Source organism: Meleagris gallopavo, chromosome Z (assembly GCF_905368555.1).
Source record: "Meleagris gallopavo chromosome Z, MGAL_WU_HG_1.1, whole genome shotgun sequence".
Classification (NCBI taxonomy): Eukaryota; Metazoa; Chordata; class Aves; order Galliformes; family Phasianidae; genus Meleagris; species Meleagris gallopavo.
The window spans coordinates 32,202,226-32,228,357 of record NC_139435.1 but is presented as its reverse complement, the minus strand read 5'-3'; the positions used below and the strand labels follow the sequence as shown (position 1 = coordinate 32,228,357).

At 37.6% G+C, this 26,132-nt stretch overlaps 1 protein-coding gene across 10 annotated transcripts in view; it reads right to left on the bottom strand.

Moving 5' to 3' along the window:
* The window catches only part of CCDC171 (coiled-coil domain containing 171), a 190,195-nt gene that overhangs the window by 51,265 nt on the left and 112,798 nt on the right, over positions 1-26,132 (bottom strand). For all 10 annotated transcript variants that reach the window (XR_014880683.1, XR_014880684.1, XM_085214404.1 and 7 more), the window contains one exon: positions 18,101-18,232. Coding sequence is in view for 8 of the 10 variants with exons in the window: in XM_085214404.1 (XP_085070530.1) it covers positions 18,101-18,232 (132 nt within the window). In the remaining 2 variants the exon portion in view is untranslated. The remainder of the gene's footprint in view (positions 1-18,100; positions 18,233-26,132) is intronic.

The window sequence follows — 26,132 nt, the reverse complement described above, 5'->3', positions numbered from 1 at the left end:
TTCCAATTAATTTTGGTTTTCAGAGGCAAAATTTCAGGTCATTTATTATAGGTTTAGGAGTTCTGTATCTAGAGAGGAAAGGATTAAAACTTATTTCCACCAAATATTTTAGCATTTGAAATCCCATTCTGGCTGCCCTGGCTATCCTGACCAAAATGTCTCGTGGCAACAGCATTCGGCAAAAATTGAACTTTTGCAGCTGTTTGGCACTTCTTTAATGATCTATTCTCCTTGTATCTCATTTCAACACTAAACTTTTTGTTATGTTCCATTCAAGCGTGGCAGGCACAATTTAAATGTGCCAAAAAGCAGGTCAGTTCTGTTGCAACTATTTTTTTCCCCCAACCAAAGCTGACTCAGTGCCACACACAGGGTCTAACTCTATCTCCTTCGCTTCAATAACAATTACTTTACCCCAAAGGTCTCAGGAGGGTTGCCCAAGGGAATGAAGCTCTAAATAAAAGGCTAGATTCTCTGCAAGAGGTAATGACATGACTTCCTACAAGAAAATTGAAAAGGGAGCTTTGAAATGGAGACTGAAGGGAAAGTGCTTCTACTGGAAACCACAGTGGATGGGCATAACAACAATTGCCAAGGAAATTATTACAAAGTGTAATAGTTTCAAAAGTAACATTGATCTGGAAAGTGATAGATTAAGACCATTAGGCAATGAGTCTGTTGGTATGGGCACACAGAAAGGATCTTGAAATTTTTATAGCAAAGCAGCTTCCTGTACTCTTTAATACTCAATAACAGACAATGCAAGCAAATCACAACTTCACAAAATCCAGGAAGATAGGCAGATATAGGCTGGTAATATTGACCTGTGAAAGATTGTTCTCACTATCTATAACACTAAGCCAAGTGTACTTGCATAACAGAAAATGATTGTTGCCCCAAAGAAAACACAGTTTAAGCTGGTGCTAAGGGAAATCTTACCAATACAGTGTACTCCTTCTCATCTTCTTACACAGTGCTAATACAAAAAGAATACTTTACTCTGCAGAGGAAAGATAATTTCAAGACAGTCGTTTTGGCAAGAAAGAAATTGCAGCTGAAAAGTGTACTGTCGGGCAGTACATTTCCTTCAAGTTTCTGTTGCAGTATATATTCTAGGCAGGAAAGAAAGAGGGACAGCTAGTCACTGAAAATGAGACTCAGTGTGAAAAGTGCCTCATATGAAAAACTCCCTAGAGCGAGCGCAACATATTGCAACTAATAAGAGGAATTAACCAGCAGTAGTTGTAATAGAAATGTCAGGATGCAGTTTTATTCAAAAACCTGCAGTGTCTCATCAACCATTCAGTCTTGAGGTGATCTGAGATTAAAACTTCATCAAAATCCATGTGAAATGTCAAGTGGAAGTAGAAGTTGTAACTGGATCATGTTGGTTTCGGTCTACTGTAACGATACCTTGGAACCAGAAAAAATGTAAAAAAGTTGCAGTAAAAAATTCTGGTCTTACAACCAAGACTATAGAAACAGAAGCAATAAAGATAAACCTTTCTCACACTTACGACACTACTCTCTATAGATAGGATATCCTATATAAGCAAAACAGTGACATTTTTATAAAAAAAATATAACCTAGACAGAAAGTCATAACTTTCTGAAATCTGATGGATTAGTTGTATTCGTATGCATATGCGAATTTAATAATGAGAATAAGTTAATGTGTGGAGAGAACCACGCATTAATCTATGAAGTTATTAAACATGAAAATCTGAAACAACAGAAGAACTTCAGATGGAAGGTAAATGCTAGATCTGGAAATTTCTGAAATGCTGTGCACAAACTGTCTAAACAAATTAACTAATGCTAAGACTATTTGTGAACATACTAGTAACAATTAATTTACTAAAAATTAAAATACAGTTCTTTAATTGTTTTTAAAGAGAGCACCATTAATTTTTTAAGATAAATTTCTATTTCTTTTATGAAGGCAAATACTCTACAGGCAAACAGACGCTACCGAAACTTTTTATAAATCTTTTTCAATACTCATTAAAAGATCACTTTTAACAACAATTTGTTGTTAGCCACTACAGAAGTCTGTCACTGACCCCAACAGATGAAAATTATCATCTCACAAAATCTAGGTTAAGTATAGAGATTTCCTTAAATATTTTGACTAGAACTTCCTTTCTGGAAACAGGAAGTAGTTTGTCAGTCACAGAACATCCAGAAATGGAAGGGACTCGTAAGGATCATCAAGTCCAATTCCTAATTTTAGATTAAAACATTTTCAAATTGAATTACATAAAATATATTACATAAAAATATGTCCACCTTGTCTTTTTAATGCAGAAAGATAATCCATGTTGTAGTTAGGAGTTGTTAGGAGTGACAAGGTTCCCTTCCAGTAGATTGAGTAGACATGAGAACTGTTATGTCTTCCGTAGAACCCTCCCGTTGTGAATTTGCTGAGGGAGGGTTACAGAACAGCAGGTATTGACTGCTATCACAATGGTGCACCAGTTGATTCCCAATTCATAAATTTATTAATCAACTGAAGAGTTAAAGAATAATCAGAAAAACCTGTTCACCTCTTAATAGTCCCATACGACCAGTGTGAAAGTCCAATGGGGAGTAGAGGCTAGCAGTGGATTACTTGGTCTAAATTAAGACACACCATCTGGACTTGACTGCCCCAGGAGCGGAAACACAGCCCTACTATTTACCATGGGATGATCCAGACTGCATTGGAAGAAGGGGAAGTTCCTGAATACCTGCAGTACATTGATGATATAATTATGTGGAGCAACACAACATAAGAAGTTTTTGAGAAAGGTAAGAAAAACAGCCGAAATCCTTCTGAAAGTTGGTTCTGCCTTAAAACAAAGTGAGGTCAAGGGGCCTGCACAAGAGATCCAGTTTTTAGGAATAAAATGCTAGATGGATGTTCTCAGTTTCTAATGAATGTGATCAACAAAATAAGAGTTATGTCTCCCTTAATTACAAAAAGAAAACATAAGCTTGTTGTGGGTTTTTGGAAAATACACATACCAAATTAAAGCCTGACTGTAAGCCCTCACTATCAAATGACTCAGATGAACAATTTCCAATGGGCCCTGAGCAAAAACAAGCCTTTGAATAACTAAATGGGAGATAGTTTGTCTAATTTGTTGGTATTAGTCATTTAGAAGATCACAAAATCGTAGAATCACAAGGTTGGAAATGACCTGTAAGATCATCTAGTCCAACCACCTTCTCATTACCATTGCTACCACAAGCCACTAAACCATACCTCGTAGCTCCTCATCCAGACGCCTCTTGAACACTGCCAGGGATGGCGACTCCACCACCTCTCTGGGCAGCCATCCCAGTGCCTGACCACTCTCTGAGAGAAAAAGTTTTTCCTCATGTCCAAACTAAACCTCCTCTGGTACAACTTGTAGTCATTTCCCCGGGTCCTGTTTGCTGTCTGTGAGAAGAGGCCAAAACCCTCCTCATCACAACCTCCCTTCAGGAAGTTGTAGAGTGCAATGAGGTCTCCCCTGAGTCTCCTCTTCTCCAGACTGAGCAATCCCAGCTCCCTCAGCCGCTCCTCATAAGATTTGTGCTCCAGTCCCCTCAACAGTTTTGTTGCCCTTCTCTGGACATGCTCCATGGCCTCAATGTCTTTTCTGTAGTGAGGGGCCCAAAACTGAACACAGTACTCAAGATGCGGCCTCACCAGTGCCGAGTACAGGGGGATGATCACCTCCCTGCTCCTGCTGGCCACACTATTTCTAACGCAGACCAGGATGCTGTTGGCCCTCTTGGCCACCTGGGCACACTGTTGGCTCACGTTCAGCTGAGCATCAGCCAACACCCCCATTGTATTGTATGGTCCCTTTCCTCTTTACAGTCATCCAGCCACTCAGCCCCAAGCCTGTAGCGCTGCATGGGGTTGTTGTGGCCAAAATGCAGGACCCAGCACTTGGCCTTGCTGAACCTCAACCCATTCACCTCAGTCCAGCGATCCAGCTTATCTAGATCCCTCTGAAGGGCCTCCCTACCCTCAGGCAGATTGACACCACCTCCCAACTTGGTGTCATCTGCCAACTTACTGAGGGTAACGGATGGATTACTTAAACTCAGAAGTGTAAATTCCTGTCAACATATGCTGAAAGCTAGTGGATGAGTAAGACAGCACTACATCAGAGTCTGTGTTTAAAGCCACACCTGTGCAAAAAGACAACAAGCTAAGTGAGAAAGTTGCTTACTTGGAGCAGCTTGAAAGACAAAGAGCAGAGAATAACTCTTTCATTAGCAGAACTTGTCCACATTCAGAATTGTCCGCATTCAGATCAACAACTCAAAGACTTAATATCTGAATATCTTGCTTTTTTAGATAACCTTTTGGATGACATTGATCTTTTACTGTCTTCATTAAATTCACTATGTGCTTTTGTATTAAATGGAAAAATATCATCAGATTGCAGACAGTAATTTAAATAATTAGACTGAGAGTCAAGTAATTAAGGTCCATTGCCCTATCTGGCCAACAGTCAACAATTGGATCCAATTCCTCAGAAGCCTAAGAAAAGAAGACTTAGTGACTATTTGAATTATTGGATGTTTGTAGAAACACTGAAAGGACAAAACTATGTCAGATAGGTACTTCTGAGAGATGAACTGGCTAAGAGAACACGAAGTATTATTTAGCAATAGGATTCAAAGTAAAATATCCTAGAGCAAAGCATGACAAATAGATGGGAGAAAATACTTTTTGTCTGTTTTTTTTTTTTTTTTTTTTTTTTTTTTTTACCAGATTTGCTAATGGCTGCAGGAACCACAACATCATGTGTTTTTGCGGCAACTTGAATGAAGACAAACCAGAGGGACTACTTCTAATCCACGTATGTCAGGTTATACTAACTTGTAAATACTCTAGAGGAAAACATTTTCTGAACAACGTCTGACATCAACTATTTCAAGAAGCAGACTAATTATTTGTTCATTTTCATAGCTGGACCAGTACAGATCATTTATGAGTGACTGTTCCTATCGATAATGGTAGCATAGAAAAAATCCCTTCCACCGTTTACTAACTCTAGAAACTATAGAAGACTTCTCATGTTCTTCTTGTAATCTGAGAATTGTGAAACTAACCTGAAAAAAAAATGTCAGAAAGTGTAGTGGGAGATATGACAGATGATGTCAAAGCACAAGTAGCATAAAGGAGGTGAATGAGGAATAATTATCCACTTTCTTTTAATACAAAAATGAGAGAACATTAAATGAAATAAGAGAAACAATTTTCAAAACAAGCACTGAAAATAACTTTTCAGAAAGCATGTAGTTAAGCTTTGGAAGTTCCTTCTACAAGTAATGTGAATAGTTAACTTCACATGGATTCAAAAGGCAATGAAACAATAAATACAAGAAAGAAACATTGAAGGCCACTGAACAGAAAAGTATGACCTTTGTTTCAAGAGGTACTTGAGCTAAGATGTTGGAGAGTGGGAGAGATTTTGGAGACATTTTAGTCCTGTTTCTTGTAGTCTTTCCTTTGTTAACTTCCCCCTCTTTAACCTGTTTATAAGCTGGGACAACCAGATTTACTGCCAGTCTGTGTGCCCTCCAGGCGTTAAATGTTTACTCAGTCCCACAGTCTATTTCCCAAAGGAGTAAAATCTGCAAGTCTCACACGGAATAAATGCAGAACAAATCAAGCATCTAGAGTAGTGACCTTTGCCAAGGTACAGACAAACATCACATTTTGACATGTAGGAGACACACTGCTCAAAATCCAGTCTTGTAGTCACTGCAAGCAGTTGTAAAAATTTCAGAACGTAAGCTTCAACTTGTAATCTTTCTCAACATTAAATTCATTTTTAAAAGGGATTCCTTTCAGAATGGGAAGCTAGATGGAGAAACTGGCACTACAGGAAGTCAAGAGGGCATGATGTCTTGCCCTCTTATCCCTGCCTTTAGTATTTGTCAACTATGTTACGATCAGGAAGGGGAGAATGTACAAATGAGTGCCTGGAGCAGATCACACAATCTGTCTCTGAACAGAAAGAAGTCAGAACTAAATTATAATCTTCAAGCAGTAAGTGGGCATTGAGAACGGTTTTACAGATGGAAACTGTAATTTTGACAAATTAGATTATGATGTGGAATCCATTCAAAGGAATCTACATATGAGTTCTATCAAGGTTCCAGGATAATAACTTAACAATGATCTTTCCAATTACATTATTTTTTCAGAAGCCAGAAGATATTCAATCCTTTGCAGGTAAGCATGCCAACGTGCAGACTGTGTATCCTTATGATTCAGATTTGCAAAACAGTTCCACACTCCTCTTTTCATTAATTTAGCAGTTCCTACGCTAACACTGTTTTGCATCTAACAGGAAGAAACCATAACAAAGGAAAAGTTAAAGAAGATGACAATAAAATTGGACACTGCATTGAGCAAGTCTTTTTTAAGCTTGTTTATCCTGGAATACACAGAGAAATAGAAATGATCAGTTCTAAAATTTTTTGATTTTCACAGTCTAATAAAGGTGTCAGAACTTTTGACCTTAGGATTCTAACAGTATTTATCACTAGACCATCAAAGAATTCAGTAACTGAAAAATCAAGATAACAGTTTCTGAGCACTTCATTATAATTTCTGAAAGATAACTGTGTAAATGAGAAAACTTTTAGCTAAAAAGATATGTGAATTTATAAGCTACAATTTACCAATACACACACATGTGTGCACATACACAAAGTTCTTTGTATATAGGCAACAAATCTGTGGCAAATTGGTCACATTTGAGGGAAAAATTTAATTTCTAATCTTTTCAAAACCCATCCTCTGAGTTTCACTTCAGTAGTATACCACTTGGTTTGTTACCCTAACCTATTTCTTAAATAATGGACAACTATGAAACTATCAGAACAGCCACTTTTTAATGCCTGGTTTATATTCTGAAAGGTTTACTGTGTTTTACTTAATCCTTAAGTTGCATATTCATTGCTATATTTTCCTCTAACTGCTGTCACTTATATTGTCATGCAGAAGGGCAAATCAGGGTCAGTTTATGTAAGCAGCATCAATCTGAAAAACTTCATCAGTCTTTATTTCAAGGCATTATGCAAAGAAAACTGACATTAAGAGAGCCTTAACTGACAGCAAATGAAATCAATCAGCAAATCACTAAGCCATAATAAACTCACTCAAGTTGTAGATAACCCTTCCTTTTCCAGGTCTTTAACTACAAGGCCCAGGAAATGCAGAACCTGGGCATAAAAGTCTCCCTTAATTCCAATACAAAATGCTAATATAGAGCATTGTTTTGTTGTGTAAGCTATCAGTAAAAATAACAAATGAGTACAGAGATGTTCTATAAAGATAGAATAACAAGCAGGTAATTGAAAAAGACTAAGCAAATATTCAGCCCTTGAAGATTTTGTTTGTTTGTTTGTTTAAGTGTAATTAATATAAAAAGTTTTGATACTTTGATTCCTGCAACTAAGATATTTGTGCCTATAATCTATTGCTTTATTAAATCCTATTGCATAGGCTCACTTGCTAGTTTTTAAATTAAAACAAGCACACACAAAAAAAGTAAGGCCCCAGATAATTCCAAATCTCTGATAGCATTCACTTCATGATTTCTTTTTTGCAACCCACATGATCATCAGCAGTTTAACAGCTGTGTTTCCTAATGGGCTTATCTGCGTTACAACAGTATACACTGCAGACAATATCAAACAATGTAATGACATCATAGTATCACAGAATCACAGAATGGCCAGGGTTGGAAGGGACCTCAAGGATCATGGATCTCCAACCCCCCTGCCACATGCAGGGCCACCAACCTCCCCATTTAATGCTAGAGGAGGACATCCCGGCTACGCAGTGGTTATCTGATAAAATCACTCCTTTTCTGAAGATACTGTGCATAGATAATTACACAAATTTATGAGAAAAGCTGACTAACAAAGGAAGTGCTGCGATAACTATATTTGTTATTTTCTGTTACTGCATGCTGTTTCATTTTTGTAGTTCCAACATTTAGAGTCTGCTTTCATTCATAGAGACAGCTTTGGACACATATTGACCTCACCACATCTACTGAGTGAACTTTCTTACGTATCAGTACAGATGATTCTTAAGAGATTATCCACATGCCACAGATACGAATGTATGAAAAATTCAAAGTGGACAAAGGCATAATTGCTTCAAAGGGTCAAGAAAGAAATTTATCCATTAAGAAAGGTTACTGAAAGGTTAAATGATTATATACTAACTTTAGAATTGAAGATAATCAGCAGCAGATCTTGACTAAAAAAGATTTTATAAAACTGATATTTACAAAAAAAGGCTAGGCAAAAGTTTCATAGGCATAAAGAGGCAGCTTTCAGTATTTAATTAATTGGTGATTACAGATACTGACTTCGATATTTGCTCTCACTAACTGCCAAAGATTTAACAGGGTGTAATCATTATCACCTGCTACAACAAGGATTCTCTCATTTCTTAGACTGAAGAAAGGTAAGGTGAGAAAGAAAAAAATGAAAATTTGATGAGAATGTGAGGGAAATAGGCTAACGATAAGGAGAGGAAAACCCGAAGGAAGAGTGGGATTAAATACACACTGAGGGCACGGAGTGAAAGACTGCAAAAAGAGCAATGCAATGGAGAAAGGAGGAAACTGGGAACACAGATAATCAGGAAAAAGGAGAAGTGGTGTGAAAATCAAATAATAAAAGCCAGATTTTCAGCATCACTAGTACTTTGAAGAAGCCTCACCTATTTATGTTTTAAGTTGTATAGGACTAACATATGTTAATGTTACGCTTTAACAACAAACACAATGATATAAACAGTAACAAATACAGACTTCCAAATCCTGAAAACTTGCTTCCTGAAAATCTGCTTCATTTAGTAAGAATATTACCAGAACCAGCCATTCCCAAAGGGAAGTTTCCAGGGACCAGTAAAGGATATCTGGTGGTTGAGGTCTACTACAGAATACTTGATCAAGAGGGGGGACTATTGACAAGGCCTTCTCGCTTCAACTGTCGGAAGCATCTTGCTTGCAGGCTCTCATCTTGATGGGGAATTTCAACCACTCAAATGTCTGCTGGGAAGATAATACAGCAGACTACAAGCAATCCTGGGGACTCCTAGAGTGCTCTGAGGATAACTTTCTGGTCCAGATATTAGACATACCAACCGAAGGAGAAGTGTTACTGAACCTACTGCTCACCAGCACAGTGGAGCTCATTTAAAAGACTGAGATTGGAGGTAGTCTGGGCTGCAGTGACCACACCTTGGTAAACTTTGTGATCTTCAGGAAGATGGGCCTGACAAAAACTAAAGTCAGGACCGTGAAGAGTGAAATTCTGGCTGTTTAAGGAATTGTTGAGAAACTGTCCTTAGGGAAATAGGAATAGAAAAGAGTTCTTTAAGGATAAGAGCTCTCCATCCCTCAGTATAAGAAAACATGCAGAGGCAGGAAATTGTCATAGTTGAACAAGTAAGTATCTGCTGGACAAACTGAAGGAAGGAAAGCAAGGAAATGTACAGGCAGAGGAAGCAGGGAGTATGCAGCCTAGGAATGATGCAGGGATGCTGTCTGGATGTGCAGAGAGGGGATCAGGAAAGATTCTACAGGTACACTGGTTAGACAAAAAAGGCCAAAGAGTGTAGCTCATCTCATCAATGAGAAGAGAGAACTGGCTTCAACCAAAATGGGGAGGTCTGAGGTACAGACAACAAGTTCTTTGCCTCAGTTTTCACTGGCAGTCAAGTTTCCCCCTCATGCCTCTCACATCCCTGAATCTCTAGATTATGGCTGAGGAAGTAAACTTCTTCCCTCCGTAAGAGAAAAGCAATTTGGACACAAACTAACAAGACCGAAGTAGAAGTCTACTGGTGTTGATTACACACATCCCAGGACTCGAAGAAGCTGGCTGATCTTGTTTCCAAGGCTCTCTCCAATATATCTGAAAAGTCGTGGCTGTCAGACAAAGTCCTCAGTGACTGGAAAAAGGGAACAATCACTCCCATCTTCAAGAGAGAGAAAGGAAGACCTTGGAAAAAACAGACCAGTGAGCCTCACTCTGTGCCTGGGAAGACCATGGAACCAATCCTTCTGGAAACTATGTTAAGGCATGTGAGAGACAAGGAGGTGATCTGAGACAGCCAGCACAGTTTTACCAAGCACAGTTTATGCCTGACTAATCTGGTAGTCTTCTACAATGGAGTGACAGCATCAGAGGGCAAAGGAAGAATAACTGATGTCATCTACCTAGATTTGTGCAAGGTCTTTGACACAGATCCACATCACATCCTTAGATGAGAGATATGAATTTGAAAGGCAGTCCATTTGGTAGATAAAAAATTGGTTGAAAGACCACAGCCACAGCAGTGTGATCAATGGCTCTGGGGCTAGGTGGAGGCAATTTGTGGGCTGGTTTCCCCCAGGGCTCCATCTTGGGTGTGGTACTATTTAATACCTTTAATAAAGACACAGATGCACCCACTGCAAGCTTGCAGGTGATACCAATCTGAGCAGTGCAGTAGATTTAGCTCAAGGAAGAGATGCCATCCAAAGAGGCCTTGAAAAGGTTGAAATGTGTGACCCCAATGAGGTTCAACAAAGCCAAAAGCAAGCTGTTGCACTTGGGTTAGGGCAAACCCAGAAATATAAATAGACGGGGAGAAGAACTCCTTGAAAATAGCCTGAGAAGGACTTGGAGTTCTGCTAAATGAAACAAACATGAGTCAGCAGTGTGCATTTGTATCCTGAGCTGCATCAAAAAAGAGATGGTCAGCAGGGTAAGTGAGATACTGTTCCTCTTTCCTCTGCCCTCATAATGCCCCATCTAAAGTACTGCATCCAGGTCTGGGACACCAAGCACAGAAAAATGTGGAACTTTCTGATTAGGTCCTGAGGAGGGCCACAAGAATGATCAGAAGATTGGAGCACTTATCCTATGAAAAAAGGCTGAAGAAGCTGGGATTTTCAGTAAGGAGAAGACAAGGTTCCAAGAACACCTCACTGCAGCCTTCAAATACTTACAGGGAGCTGGAGGGAAATCAACTGTTCACACGGTCTGATAGTGACAGGATAAGGGGGAACGGTTTTAAAGGAAAAGAAGGGAGATTCAGATTAGATAGGGGAAAAATTTTCTCTGAGAAGGTGATGAGGTGTTTGAACAGGTTCTCCACCCCTGGAGTTGTTCAAAGCTAGGCTGGATGAAGCCTTGAGCAACCTGATCTAGTGATGCCAATCCTGTTCATGGCAGGGGGTTAGAAACATAGGTTTTTGAGGTCCCTTCCAACTCAAGCCATTCCAGTATTCGACAATTCTGTATGATGGCCCTCATTCTTCATCCTTCAGCAACTCAAGGGAGATTCTGGGCACCTACAGTTTCTTATTAGCATAACATAACTACTCTGTAAGGTGGTTTATCTTCATGCCAGAAGCTCTATACTCATGCCAGAAGCAATTTCTCTTGTAATGCAGTATGGATCCCATGAAGCATGTATTTCATTTGAATACCACAGAATACAATGGAGTGTTATTACAATCTGAGACCATCACCACTACCACCTTAACAATCCAAGTAAGTTTACGTATACTCTATAAAAAGTATTTTCTGTCAGCACATGCAAAATACATAACTATGCAGTCAATTATACAAAGAATATTATCGTTGAAGGAGTTATGGTTAAAATTAATTATGGTAAAATGGCTTCTAAATACCTATCATCGTGTTGCAAACTACCTGAAGACATGACTTCAGATACCAATTGAGCACATTCAACAAGATACTAGAGTTTTTCATGTTACAACTCTTCAGTCTGGTCATTCCACTTTTATTTAGATGTTAATTATTCAATATTAAACCTTACATCAACTTTATTTTTGGTAAACTGAAGTTTCCAAAAGGTAAGAGTTGCAGGAGATGTAATCCCACTCTAATGAGTTTAAAGCACTTATTTATGAGGATTTCAACTCAAGGCACTTAGTTGAAAGTAAGTACAAAGTATCATTATATTATGTTTTAAAAATCATTTTTATCTTTAAATGTTATATTAGAAGGCAGACTGGTGACCAGCCCAGAAGCAGGACATTCTGACAGTAGATAAGAAATTTGTTATTTTGGAAAAGAGGAGGGCAGCCCAGGTGCTGCTGATAGCAGATGTTGAGCTCCAAGAGAAAGAATACTCAATTTCACACAATAATAAGCAAAGTAGTCAGATTCCGGAAGAGGCACCAGCCTGGCCCCTGTAATAAAGTGGCTAGTTCCTTCTGTGGGTGAAATGGTAGGAACAAAAAAGAAAGCAACAGAAGTGTTTGCAGTTTGGGTGTAAGTACATATAAATACATCATCTTCAAGATTGTTGAAAAGGTTTATTTTCTGCAAAGTATTAAGAACTGAAGAAAAAAAAAAAAAGAGAGAGAAAAGAAAAAAGGAAGGGAAAAAAAAAGCTCCAAAACAGAATTACAGGATTTAAAATACAAACAATTCTGTTTTCAAGCCATTGCACAATTAATTCGTGTCATTAAGCCCTCATACTAGAGCTATACTTAATGTTTGAAAGATTCTCTCTCTGCAGATGATAAAATCTGATGACAGAATTATAATGATATCTTTGAAACCACTCGCTTCCTCAACTTGGCAAGAAATATTTTATTGACAAGAAGTAAACAGAAGAATGAAAAAGTGTTTTTTATTTTGGAAAAAAATACCAGCAGAATTATGTATTATCTTTACCTTCAAATCTATCAGGCATAAATCTAAAATTAATGAATAAGTGAAAATCTTACAAATTGAAATGTTCCTAACACTTAAAACTACATTTATGTTTGCCCAAGTAATTAGAAGATCTATAGCCCAATCAGACAAGGCCTTACTAAATCATATATGAATATAAAATTTACATATAAAATTACACATCCTTCATAAACTTATAATGATTATATGTTAATACTGAAGATAGATCAGTGTTTGACTATATTACTACCACCCCTATAAGCCTTTGTGTTATTACTACACTTTTCATTTCAACATACCTCCAAACACCTGAGGAACTGAAAGAAGAAATCCCATGTGGACTTCCTCAACCTGTATGAACAGTCGAACACATGCTGAAGGCAGAGGGAGAGGACAGGGAGAGAAAGGGGAGCCAGGAAGGGAGGAGAACAGAGGCAGGGAGAGGGAAAATGGAGGGACAGGACTGGGTATCAAAGGGATGGCAAATGAGACAAAGGGAGGGAGTGGAAGGAAGGCTCAGAGACAAGAGACAGGCAGAGGCTGAGGCAGGGACCTATATGGAGTAACCGGCAGAAGCAGAGGGAGGCAGCAAGAAGGGAGGGAGGAGAGGGAGGAAGGCAGCAGGCTCAAGCAGCAGGGAGGGAGCAGGAGAAAGGCTATATGTGCAGCAGGAACAGGTGCGTAGTGAGAGGCAAACACAAAAGAGGGAGACAGAGAGGGAGGCAGGCAAGGAGCAAGATAACTTATCTATCTCAAATGCACTTGGAGGAAAGAAAGCAAACCACAACTATACAGTACCTATGTCAAAACTAAAGGAGAGCTCAGTAATGAAAATAATTACATTTATTCAAATTGCTCAGAGTTTATGTTTAAAACAAAGTACAATTTTATTAAAATACAAAGGACTTCCAACAACCAGGTAAACTGTCAATCTCACATCTCAGGTGAAGGGCAACACATGAAGAAATGTTTTATCATAAGAGTTATAATGCTGACAAACAGCCACAGGTACCTGCATCCCTTATATACCATAAGCTTGCCTATTGTCTCAATCCTCATATCTGTTTTTTTATACACGTCATAGATGCACCAAAAGGGCAAATCCTCATTAAACTCAGAAAACTTATCTATTTGGAGTTTCTAATTCACGTGAATCCTGCAAAATGGCAACATAAGTTAATCTCTGAATATCAGTTCTCTTCTGAAGCAATATTCAGAAGTCATATTATATCCTTCAGCAACCAGGTATTGGAGGAAGAACACGACCTCCATGCCAAACACTGACCAAAAGCAATCACCAAAAATTAAAACAGCCAATAAAATGTGCAAATAGAGACTTCTAAGGTAGAGGTCAAGGTAGTTCCCATGACATAGAAAATGATTACTCTTTCTGTAACTGCACTTCTGCAGGCAGCTACCACACGTGAATATCACCAGCTGTCTGATCACACAGTCATCCACTTGCTGTTAATGGCATCTTTTGGACAAGGGGTGGATATGATTCTGATACATGTAGCTAGTTTCTATTTGTCATTGTTTTTAATTGTCAATGCCAGGATAAATTTTAAGTTTCACATACAATTTCACTTTCTGTCTTCATAGAAATACTCAGGTATGGCCAGAACAGAACATGTTCTCCTTTCATGTATTTCAGTAGCTCAAAGGTAACACTTTGCATTTTCAAACTTAGCAAACTAACAAACAGTAGATCTTCATGTCATAAGTCACAGTAATTAAATACCAGATGAGGGAATTTCAAAACTATAGCCTTCGTATCAGTTTATTCCTGAAGATACTGCACCTTTTCTATTACTTATTCATCCCAAGTCACACTTTCAAGCTATTATAGTAACTCTTGTTACTATGTAATAGCTTCCAAGAATTTAACAAATACCTATAAATTAAGTCACATTTATTACTAGCCATGCATTTCAGTCTTTACATGGGGTCTTAGAAGACATCTAGTGCAAGGACATTATTGTTGAATAGCTTACATTTTGATTAATTATCTAATTCTGCAATTCAGTAAAACGCATGCTTTGGAGAAAATTTAGAGTTTTGTTTCCCAAGTGTTTCACGGCCCAAAGGTCTATCACTAGAGTGCATGACACATTCTTTACAACACACAAGCCACTTCCTACGCAGGGATTTTTTTTCTCTGAATCTTTCATCAGCCCTGTGAGTAGTAATGGTATGTGGAAAGCTACATTCATTCAATAGAACGAAAAAAAAAAAAGAAAAAAAAAGCAGCCTTCTGATAATTAAGTACGCCAGAATAAAACAAGCCTGATAGCTTGGTTCATAGTCAAGCAACTTGTGTTCATTACGGTAGTTTTCTTTGTACTTCTTTCCTCTAAAGAGGGCATACCTTTCCCAAGAAACATTCACACGGAGATAATAGCAACTCAAAAATTCCAAGACTTCCCATTTCCCAATGACAAGGAATACAGATCTCTAATGCTACGCCCATAAAGTAAATTTAGGGTAGATTTAAGATTTCATCCTGTCAAACGCCTTTAAGTGCCACTTGCTTTCTGAAAATTTTGGAAAAAAGATAATCTCATAGATGTGTGTGTACTCAGAAGCTTTTTATCTTCCTCTCTTGTGAGGAAAAGGTGAGACTCACCAATGCACTGGATATCAAAGATCAATTACTGATTCCAGCCACTTGCTTTGAATTGGATACATGAAAAATAAAAACAAAACAATGTGTTTTTCTATGAATATTCAAGAACTATTGCTTCATCCCCATCATAAAATCTAATTTTGGATCGTCATTTCTCTGCAGTTTTTTAAAGAAAGCACCAAATAGCAACAAATTTAAATTTGGTAAATAACTTCTCATATCTAACATTCATAAAGAATAAGGTCTTTAAATGAAATGTACCCAACCTATAATTACTATAAAGTACACAACCAGCAGTTAGAGAAACCAAGCATGCAAACAATTCCACTGATTTCCATCAGTAGTGTTCACAAGCTGTTTACTGACTCTTTACATCATTCAAGATCTTAGGATTGCTTTAAATGCAATTTTGCATACAGAGGTGAAATTAAAGAAAATTTGCTGACTGTCAGCTATATAAAATAAATAAAGACTCTAAAATATACTTAAAAAGCTATCAATCAGACACTGAGTAACTAGAATCAGGAAAAAAGGAAAGGAAAGAAGAAAGGAAAAGGGAAGAGGGAGGAAAAAGGAGAAGGAAAGTAAAAAGGAAAGGGGAAAGGAAAGAAAAAAGGGAAGGAGAAATGAAAGGGGAAAGAGGAAAGGAAAGGAAAGGAAAAGGAAAGGAAAGGAAAGGAAAGGAAAGGAAAGGAAAGGAAAGGAAAGGAAAGGAAGGAAGGAAAGGGAAGGAAAGGGAAGGAAAGGAAGGAAAGGGAAGGGAAAGGAAAGGAAAGGGAAGGAAAGGAAGGGAAGGGAAGGGAAAGGAAGGGAAGGGAAAGGAAGGAGGAAGGAAAGGGAAGGGAAGGAAGGGAAGGAAAGGAAGGAAAGGGAAGGGAAGGGAAGGGAAGGGAAGGAAAGGGAAGGGAAGGGAAGGGAAGGGAAGGGAAGGGAAGGGAAGGGAAGGGAAGGGAAGGGAAGGGAAGGAAGGGAAGGGAAGGGAAGGGAAGGGAAGGGAAGGGAAGGGAAGGGAAGGGAAGGGAAGGGAAGGGAAGGGAAGGGAAGGGAAGGGAAGGGAAGGGAAGGGAAGGGAAGGGAAGGGAAGGGAAGGGAAGGGAAGGGAAGGGAAGGGAAGGGAAGGGAAGGGAAGGGAAGGGAAGGGAAGGGAAGGGAAGGGAAGGGAAGGGAAAAGGAAGAAAGAGAAGAGAAAGAGAAAAAACAGTAGAAAAGAACAATGAGATAGACTGTATCACTGACGCTGTTTGCATACCTACAGTGTAATCATGTGCAATTGGAGCTGTTAGGTGAATACGAAGTGAGCTTATAATAGCACACCACCAGTGAGCCAGCCAGAGCACACCATGCTATGTTCCTACCACAAGCACTACGTACAAATGTGAATAGCAGTTTCTGAGACTCGTACTGCTTTTCATCTTTTTAGATAGGAAGAAGGAATGGGTTGCTTTGCAAATGGCTCTGCAGCACTCCTGAGATCCAAAAAGAATAGGGATTGGAGTGGAAGTCAGCCAACAGAGTAAGATCTGAATAAGAACAGCAATATTTTAAGTTATTTCTCCAATGTCTTCTTTGAAAATAAGTCACTAGTAGGAACTTTTTGCAAAGACACAGAAGTGCTCATCACTGTATGAAAACATTTCAACTGTACTCTCTGGTAGAGGCATACAGCTGTTTTAACTAAAGTTCATGGGAATTCCAGGTGTTACACTTTATTACGTTATTATGAAAGTATGATAATAAAGACATAATTTAAATCTATATGATATTGAAATGCATGCACGCAAGAGGAAAATGGCAGATGTATGAAGCATAGAATACACCTCTCTAGTATGTCTGATTTTGTGACCCTGGTCCTGCAATTATGTACTTCATCTAGAAGTGAAAATCTGTAATAAATTAAAAAGGGTTATTTTACAGGAATGTAACATTTGCAGTGTGTGACTTCCTTGCTCTTTATACGACTAACTTTCCTTTCTCAGATTCACGTAGGAAAGCACAATGAAGAGGCATGTACTCACCATGCTTTTCATTCTCTCACTGAGAAAACAAAATAATCTGTCTTTAGCGATAAAGTATTACAAGAACAAAGTCATTCTGCACAGCTATGAAGACTAAGAGACAGTTCATGTTTAAGAAAACACAACGAACTTTAAAAAAAGATAAAAAAGCATTACTCCAAATCCATTCTCAGAGCTGCAAACGTACATTTTTAGTTCATTTCTCTTTTTTACCCCATTCTTCCTCTTCACCAAATCATTACTATTAATCATGCAAGTCCTTAAACCTACACGAACAAAACAGTTTCTGTAACTGAGTATTCCAAGTAGTAGTTTATTTTATAAGGAATTTTATAAGGAATGCTCAAAAATCTACTACTACTACTACTACTAAAAAAACTGTAACATTGAAATTATGATACTGACCACATAAGCAATAAAATGCTGTGAGTTTTTTCCCTGCTTTGCCTTGCCTAAATCAATGGGGAAAATAGAATACACTGATATTAATTTTTAAATACAATATTTGCATGATCATTTTCCATGACCATATTCCTGTCAGTTATTTAACATTATAATTGCAAAATTAAAAGTTGACATCATCTGCAAAATACAATATTTAAGAGCATGTACAGAAATTATTTCTTTTTTAATTGTTGACTGCAGTAGTCTTGAAGCTTTTTGTTCTCCACGCATTCAGAACAGTCCAGCTTCTCAGATGCAAAAAAGGGAAGGAAGAAACAGGATTGTTTCAGACTCTAACCTGAAATGCTACAACCTCTGGCTTGCCCTTCAGCCCTTCTACTGCAAAGGTCTCTAGGTGCAGTTTGGGTAGCTGCAGGGTGAAGTCATTCCTGGTTGCTGCAGTCCATGACAGCAAGGTCTGATCTCTGACCTAAAGGGAAAAAAACAGCATCAATGGTAATTCCCCTTCAGACACATTAACTGGGATGAACTGGGTCCCCTTGAGCCCACTGAGTGGACTTGCATTGATCGCTGGACCTGAAATCCATGAATAAATTTAGGACTAATTGATTTTTCGTTGCAAATAAATCTCTAATTCAGAGTGCTGGGAGAGAATGTTAAGAAGAAAAAGCATCTTCCCCTAGTCTGAAATGAGAAGGAAAGAAGAGATGCTAAGGGCTCCCAAGACCACCTGATGTACACATTTTACAGATCTGTCCCCTGTAAAAACACTGTAAGAAAATAAATAGTAATTGTACTCCTGAGTCAAAAACCCACCAGCTATGAAATTAAAAAGTTTGTGTGATCATACAAACAAGAAATTGTTACACGACTTCTGTCTGGTGTATGGAGATCATATCAGCCCTTCACAATTAGATTCATTTAATACCAGTTCAGTTAGAGCCCTGACTAAAATGAATAATCCTCAAACAAAGCCAAAAAATACCCTCAACCTGCAGCACTGCAATTAACAGAAGGTGAAAAAAAATCTGCTCCTAGCTTTCATATTGTGGATTCACATATAAGAAATAATGCGCTAACTGGCATTAACCAACTTTTACACAGTTCATAACTGTGACAGTTTGGAGTGAGAAATGCCACAGTTTGCACAAAATTCGAACAGTTTGATATTTATTTATTTATTGTTGCAGGCAATCTGAAATGAAAGAATAAAACAAAACCCCCAAACGCTATCAATGCGATTTCTACATAAGGCCACAAACACAACCAGATGCAGTTGGTGTCACAGTGCCACCTGCTGACTAAGAGAGAAACTGGTTTTGATTTAGAATCCTGCCCGCTTTCAGAGTGATGAAAACACGTAGGTAAAAACTGTTAGCCACGTAAAGTGATGAGTGCTTTTTTTTCTTCAAACACAACCAGACTTATAAGTCTTGCACAAGGGACAAATATTTTTTCATTATTTAATTTCACATTTTTCCATATTACCATAACACGTAATTAGGCTATTAGCATGCATTTGAAGGGTTACGTACTTAGCACACAACTTCCATGGACACATCACTCATATTGCCATACTCACATTTTTCATTCTGTTTAATATAAAAATTATCATGTGCATCTCCAAAAGATGCCAGTAGTCAGATAAGATTCTAATACAGAAGGATAGAAGCACGTACAAAGATACATAATGAATAGAGGAAATATGTTTATGTGGCACAGGCTGACTCTATTGAGTAGCAATAGCTAGTACCGCCAAAACAGTCAACTCTTTAACAACTATGCACGCTGACATACTAAATACACCCAAAATACATTTATATTTTTATATGCATAATTTACTAGATACCATTTAAAACAAATTTCAGATTATGTAGAGCCTCCCTCGTTCCAAAGAACTCACCATTCATGAATTAAAATATACTCCCATTCATTTTAAATCCCAGATTACTTTTTTGTAGTTGCTTACAAAATTAATTTTTTGTAAAATGTTGATGAGAGAACATATTTCAAATAATAGTACAGGCTTTGAAATCTCTTCTGACTGAAAGAAGCATGCACGTGTAAATCTACTGATACAAAGAAGAAAAGATTTTATTTTATCCGCTGCTCTCTTCTGTGGGAATAGGGAGCCCTACATTTCCCAAGTTGACCTAAAGAATTCCTGTCAATACCTGTGGCTGCCAAACATATGCACTATGATGCAATTTTTATAACAGGAAAGGTCCTCTACGCATTTTTTGCACACATAGTGCACTAGGTTCAGCATATACAGTCCTGTGGAACAAACATGCTCTCCGGAATGTTCTGTCAGCATGTGTAATTCCAGTCAGATGTTAACCTTGCTGAATATGACAAAACATGTTACTTTAAATACGTACATATATACTTACATACACTCACACATAGGCAAACTTGCTTTACATTTTTATAGCCTATATATCACAACATTTCAGTGTCTTTGCTGCCAGTATGCACACAGATAAAAGAAAACATTAATGTGGATTAAGGTACTAAGAATTTATCAACATCAAACCACCAGTGTTTTGCCTTCTACCCTTCTGAACCGTAGTCAATAGATCTAAATATTTTACTGCACCCTGGCCAATTCATTGTTTGATGTTTAAAAACTCACCCAGAATCAAAGAAAATTTATTAAATTTGAGCCCCCAAATGAGATACTATTAGCTTTGAAAGTCAAGTTTAACTGCGATATTGATGATTCTCTTTTTTCTGTGACAATATTCACAAGGGAAATCCCTATGTCAAAGTACAAAAGCAGATTGCTAATACTAGGGGGAAAAAAACAATGTATAAGCAATGGAGGTATAATACACACACAATGCAGACAGTGGAAGTCCTTTTAACCCTATTAGTTTCAAACTCTCCATTTTAGTATTGGGGCCTGACAGTGAACAATAAAATACAAAAGCCATTTTTCAAATGGCTGAATTGAGGTAAGCATAAGCCATTAACATTACAGCATCAGAGAAATACTTATTAGCTCCCTAACGAGCATGATTTTTGATAAGAATATTCACAAATTAAAAAATATAAATAAAACTTTTTGTGTCTACAAATAGGTAGGTAGTGAGGCGGTGAGGAGTGATTCTTGTTATCCATGTGCAAACTGAGAAAAAAAAATGAAGCTGGAGCTTTCCTCTGAAAAAGTGCTCACAAAGTTCAGGTTCAGGGAAAGTGGTATGGAAATACTAAGAACAAAAGACAAGGCACAGGTTGTGCAAAAATCATTACACTGCTTCAATAAAGGCGAAAACATCTTCCACTTGGCTACTAATTCAAAGAATGGAAAGACTTAATGGCCATGCCTACCCTGAATCACATTGGCTATGCCATATCTATATGTTACCTTCATTACGAACTAGAAAGATAAAGACAGGAGCTGGGAGATTGTTATTATTTCCTTAATCTCTAAGGAAGTAAGCATGGTACTTACACATTTTACCATCAGGAAAAATACAAAACTGTTAGGATGATTTTAATTTAAAAAACAAAGAAAAAAAAAAAACAATAAACTTTGCAGACTGTCAGGAAGAAAAATCTATGTAGCTGGACTATACAAAGCAAGTTTTAGGGCTTTTCTGCATTTATTTACTCCGGTTTTTTTTCTGCACATAATATCTGAAGAAAGAATATTTTATCTGAAAATGCTCCACTGGCTAGAGACTCAATGTTACAAACTAAAAAAAAAATAATCAGGCCTATTGTAACAACTAACAATTTGTAAAACCAGTTTCGCTTTCCTATACTTAAAATATGGATATAGAGAAAACATGCATAAATCTATCTACATGCAATGCTTGCATAGGTTTTGATCAGTCCTAGCTTTGTTAAATATTATTTGTCTGGGACAATGAGAATTCACAAAAGTTGTTTGATCTGGAGCATAGTTAGTATGGTGACAGTGGATTGGTAAGTATGGCCACTAGATTTTTCAGTTTGAACTTCCATACATAATGATTAAAAATAGGAAAAATCACAAGTGGATTCAAGCAAGTCTACAACAGTATTCAAAACGTTTTAAAACAAATGAGCAAAGTGACTTATGACTGCATTTAACTTTTTAATTAATTAAGAGAACAACACAGAATACAACACCATGGCCACTCAATTTAAAATCAATAAAGTACTGATGAATTCAGATCAAAGCTGAAATTGAATAATAAAACAAAGTTACATTATTGACTGAATCAAAGGTGTAGAATTTGATGAACTAATTCTACATGTCCAAAAATGATGCTAAAAAAATTCTCTGCTGAGATTTATTTTTTTCTCTGCAGACCTCTTCTGTACCCACTGCTTTGTTATCCTACTGCAAAGTTTGAGATGGAATGTCCAGTTATGCCAATAGAGACATACTACAAAACATGAGCAAGTTGTAAACTGCATTAACACATGCTTACACTTAGCCTGCTGTCTGACTAGTACAACAGATCATTGGTTCTAGACCTCATTTTGGGCCTAATTCAGTGCTTTCTCATGTCAAACAGAAAATATCTGGATATAAACTTCACTATGTAAGCAATACAGCAGAACCTTTTCTAAGTCTGAAGTTCACCAATTACAAACAAAAAAGAATTCACTGAAAGTAAAATACTTTGGGCTTATTATGCTTGTATTTCCTATTACTACTCTAATATAATAATAAATCATCTGCAATTTAAATGCTAGAACAAAAATCTAGAATGATGCAGTGATACATCGATAGCAAATGACGAACAATGCTTCCATCTACTTGGCTTTGAGATGACAGCGTCGTCGATGTAACAGAAGCAACAAATATGTTTTGCAAATCATTCTAAAAAAGCGCCAGCAAAATGGTTTTTACCACACTGTTAGTAACACTGCGTGTAAAATATAAATAAGAGAAAGGTTTTTAGAAATTCCTCTTTATAAAGCAAGGAGGCAGTTAGAAAGCAAACCACATCTTAGTCTTAACCACAGTCTTTCAAATACGTGGCTGGTTAAGTCACATAAAGTCTGACCTCCCAGGCAGCATAAAACTGCACAAAACACAGACAAGAAGTTAGTGTTGCAAGGAACGTCCTTCATGGTAAAACATACAAAATTAATATATTATAACATAGATAAAAGTATTTTTATTTGTATACTACGTATACGGACACGAGGATATTTCAGGAACCAAGGGTCACTCCAGAAGTCGAGAAGCTGGCAGTGACAGGGCTGCACTGCTCAAGCTCAAGGCATTATAAATCAAACACATGATGTAAAACCATAGTTGAACTTACAAGTAAAGAGCGTGGATCTTTAGATGAGAAGTGATGCTAGGAACTAACAATTAATCGAACTAAAAAAAGAAAACATCTAATTATTATTTTTTTTAAAAAGGCCAAAATACACCAAATCACAACAAATCCCTCTGAGACAGAAAAGTGCCACATACAAGATAAAGGGGAAAAGGGCTGCGTGGTACAGTTGAATGGGCACTACTTGAATGTCCAACACAGCTAGATTTGAGCACTTATTAAAGATCAACAGTTTGCTGCATACTGTTTCACCAGAAAGAAGGTATTCATCCTCTATTCCAAGTGTCCAACTTCTGCTGACAGTGGAAGAACTGGATAGCATCTGTACATAGTCTGATACAGGTAGCCATTGATGAATCTAATTAGATAGGCCACAATTAAAAATTTACTAAAAAAATTCTGTGCTAATACACAGATTTAGTGATTCTCCTTTTTGATTCCTGCCATGCAAACCTGTATTTTATTACAATTCAACATTTTTCATAGGTGGTGTTTTAATGAGCACAAATATCATTTGTGTAAGGAGGTATGTATCTCATAAAGCAAATCTTTTTGCTATGCTAGTTTCTAATTTGCTTTTCTTTCCTGCGAGTCCAGTCAAGATTCTGGAAATTAATCTTCACAGTAGAATACCTTCCAAAGCTTACCTAGAAGCTCAATTCAAGATTTCTCTTCTTACAGTACACAGACACTACATGCTCTGTTGAGTAAGATGTTAATTTGACCCAGAGACATTTTTGCAAACATTGACCATTGCACCTAAGCTTCACTATAGTTGCAGAATGTGCATTATAATACATCCCTTATGAATGGATTTGCAATGACCTTGGGCTGAAAACGAATCTATGTTCGGAGAAAATAACAGTCGATATATTCAGTAATTCCACAATTCTCCAAACAAGGATTTTTCCTTACTAAATGTACATTACACAAAACTGTTCGGCCAATTCAGCCTTCAAAAGAAAAAAAAAGAAGGGAAAAAAAAAGATGAAAAATGTGCTCTGAAATTAGTTATTTAGATATGTCGAGAATGAAAACAGTTAAGCACATGGATATGACATTCAGCAATGTCTTATCTTTAGTTTGTCAAGGATTTTAAATCCCTCTTGAGCTGGAGTACCATTTTTAGCTTGGCTAGGTCAGAATGACACTGAACAATATGAGTGATGACACACTAGACAGCTATATGGACAGAGTTGTCATCAGCAAACCAGCTGTGCTAACACCTGTATGTCCTGCACAACTGATCTTTGGGAACAAGGATCAAGGAAGTCAGATTAGTAGGAGGGGAAACAAAAGTAATTCACAAAACATTTAAATGAAAAGGTGTTAGCTGGAAATGGAGAAAAACTTATCTTTTTATTGCTTTTTTTCCCCTTATAATGGGGAAATAATACCTTGTTTCCTCCTATAAATTCTTCAGAGCAGTCATTCAGAATTTTAATTGCGTGAACACATGTCATTGCTTCAGAAGGCTTGTGACACAGCCTGTTGAGGACAGCTGAGGATCACAGTGATAAACAAACCCTGAACACACATACGCTGGCTTACATAAACCAGCACGCTGGCATACATAAGCTGGCTTCACTCAAAGCATATAAGCACACTAGAACAAACAGCTCTGGAAATGAAATTCAGCAAAGGAAAAAAATCATATTTAAATCTATCAAAAATAATTTTTACATCTTTGTTGAGACACCTAAATAATAACATGATGCACAGTTAGAGACGTCAGTTAACTTAGGAAAAAAAAAAAGGGGGCTGAAAATGATCTAAGTGGGCAACATTTATTAAAGTCTAGTAGTGGCAGCCAATGTTAGCTCAATCAATCTGCAGTCTTCCTGCTGAAAGTAGCAACTAATACTATTTACAGCTAATGTTATCACCAATGCTATTCACTTGTATATGGACTTAAGGCTACTGCAGGTTAATTCCTTACAGGCCATAAAACAAGTATCATAAAAAATGCATTTATTACTACGGACCACATCAAAAATAAGACTCTAATGTTACTAATTTTCAACTGTTCCAACATCTCACCTAATTTCCAGCTGACTCTTTGCCTTGTATTTTTTTAATACATTGTATTTCTGGATCAAAAAAGCACTCTTCTTCTTTTTTTTTTTTCCCCAACTGGTTGCACTGACGGGCCCAAGCCTCACACCTGTCCATTTTACTGATATTTCAGAGAAGAGAACGGGCACAAGAAGCAGTGGTGAGGCAATGTAACACAATTATTGCATGGAAGCAGTTCTGCCAACTGGCATACAACCTTCTCAACCAGCAGAAATGAAGTGCATTGCAGAAGTGAAACGAAAAGGAGTTTACTAACCAAGTGCAAAAAGGAAAAAAACACATCGGATAGATATTTCGATCCTGGAGATGTGCCAGAATGTCAGAATGAGTGGGCTGCTATCAGGTATAAGGAAAAAAAAAAAACTGGGAGGTTTTTTTGTTGACTCATTATCACAGTTCTTCAACCTCACATAGAATAGTGGGTAAAAGTCCAAGCTGAGAAGACATGGTATTTTATTAATCTGACAAAAAAGCCAAATACTAAGCATCTGGTGTTCTAGGCAGACTGAAAACTTTGCCAGCTCATAAAGCTCATCGAGACTTTAACAGTTAAGAGTACAAGGAGAAATACAAACAATTCCCTGGCTCTGCACAGGCTGACTCACTGGGATGACTTCCCAAGACAGTGTTTTGTATAGGCAGAAGTTCAGAGAAGACGGACTTAGGGAGGTTGAAGAAAAGGGAGTTACAGCGCTGTATTTGTGTGTAGCTGTCAAGGAGCCAGCAGCAGTGGGAAGGTGAGGGGGAGCTCCATAGAAGTGTTCAGGGCTATCCCATACTTGATACAGACACATCTGGCTCATGCCAATGGCTCTAACGCAGGGAATGGCAGAGCCCAGCAGCCAAAATGTTGGAACCCCAGTAAAACTGTGTGGAAAAAAAAACATAAGAGCATATGGGGGCACAAGGAAAAGAGTAAAAAGCAGCAGTGCAGCCATCAAAGCCACTGAAGGACAGTGAGCATGTGTTCTACACACAAGGACACATTCCTTAGCAGCTCATTGA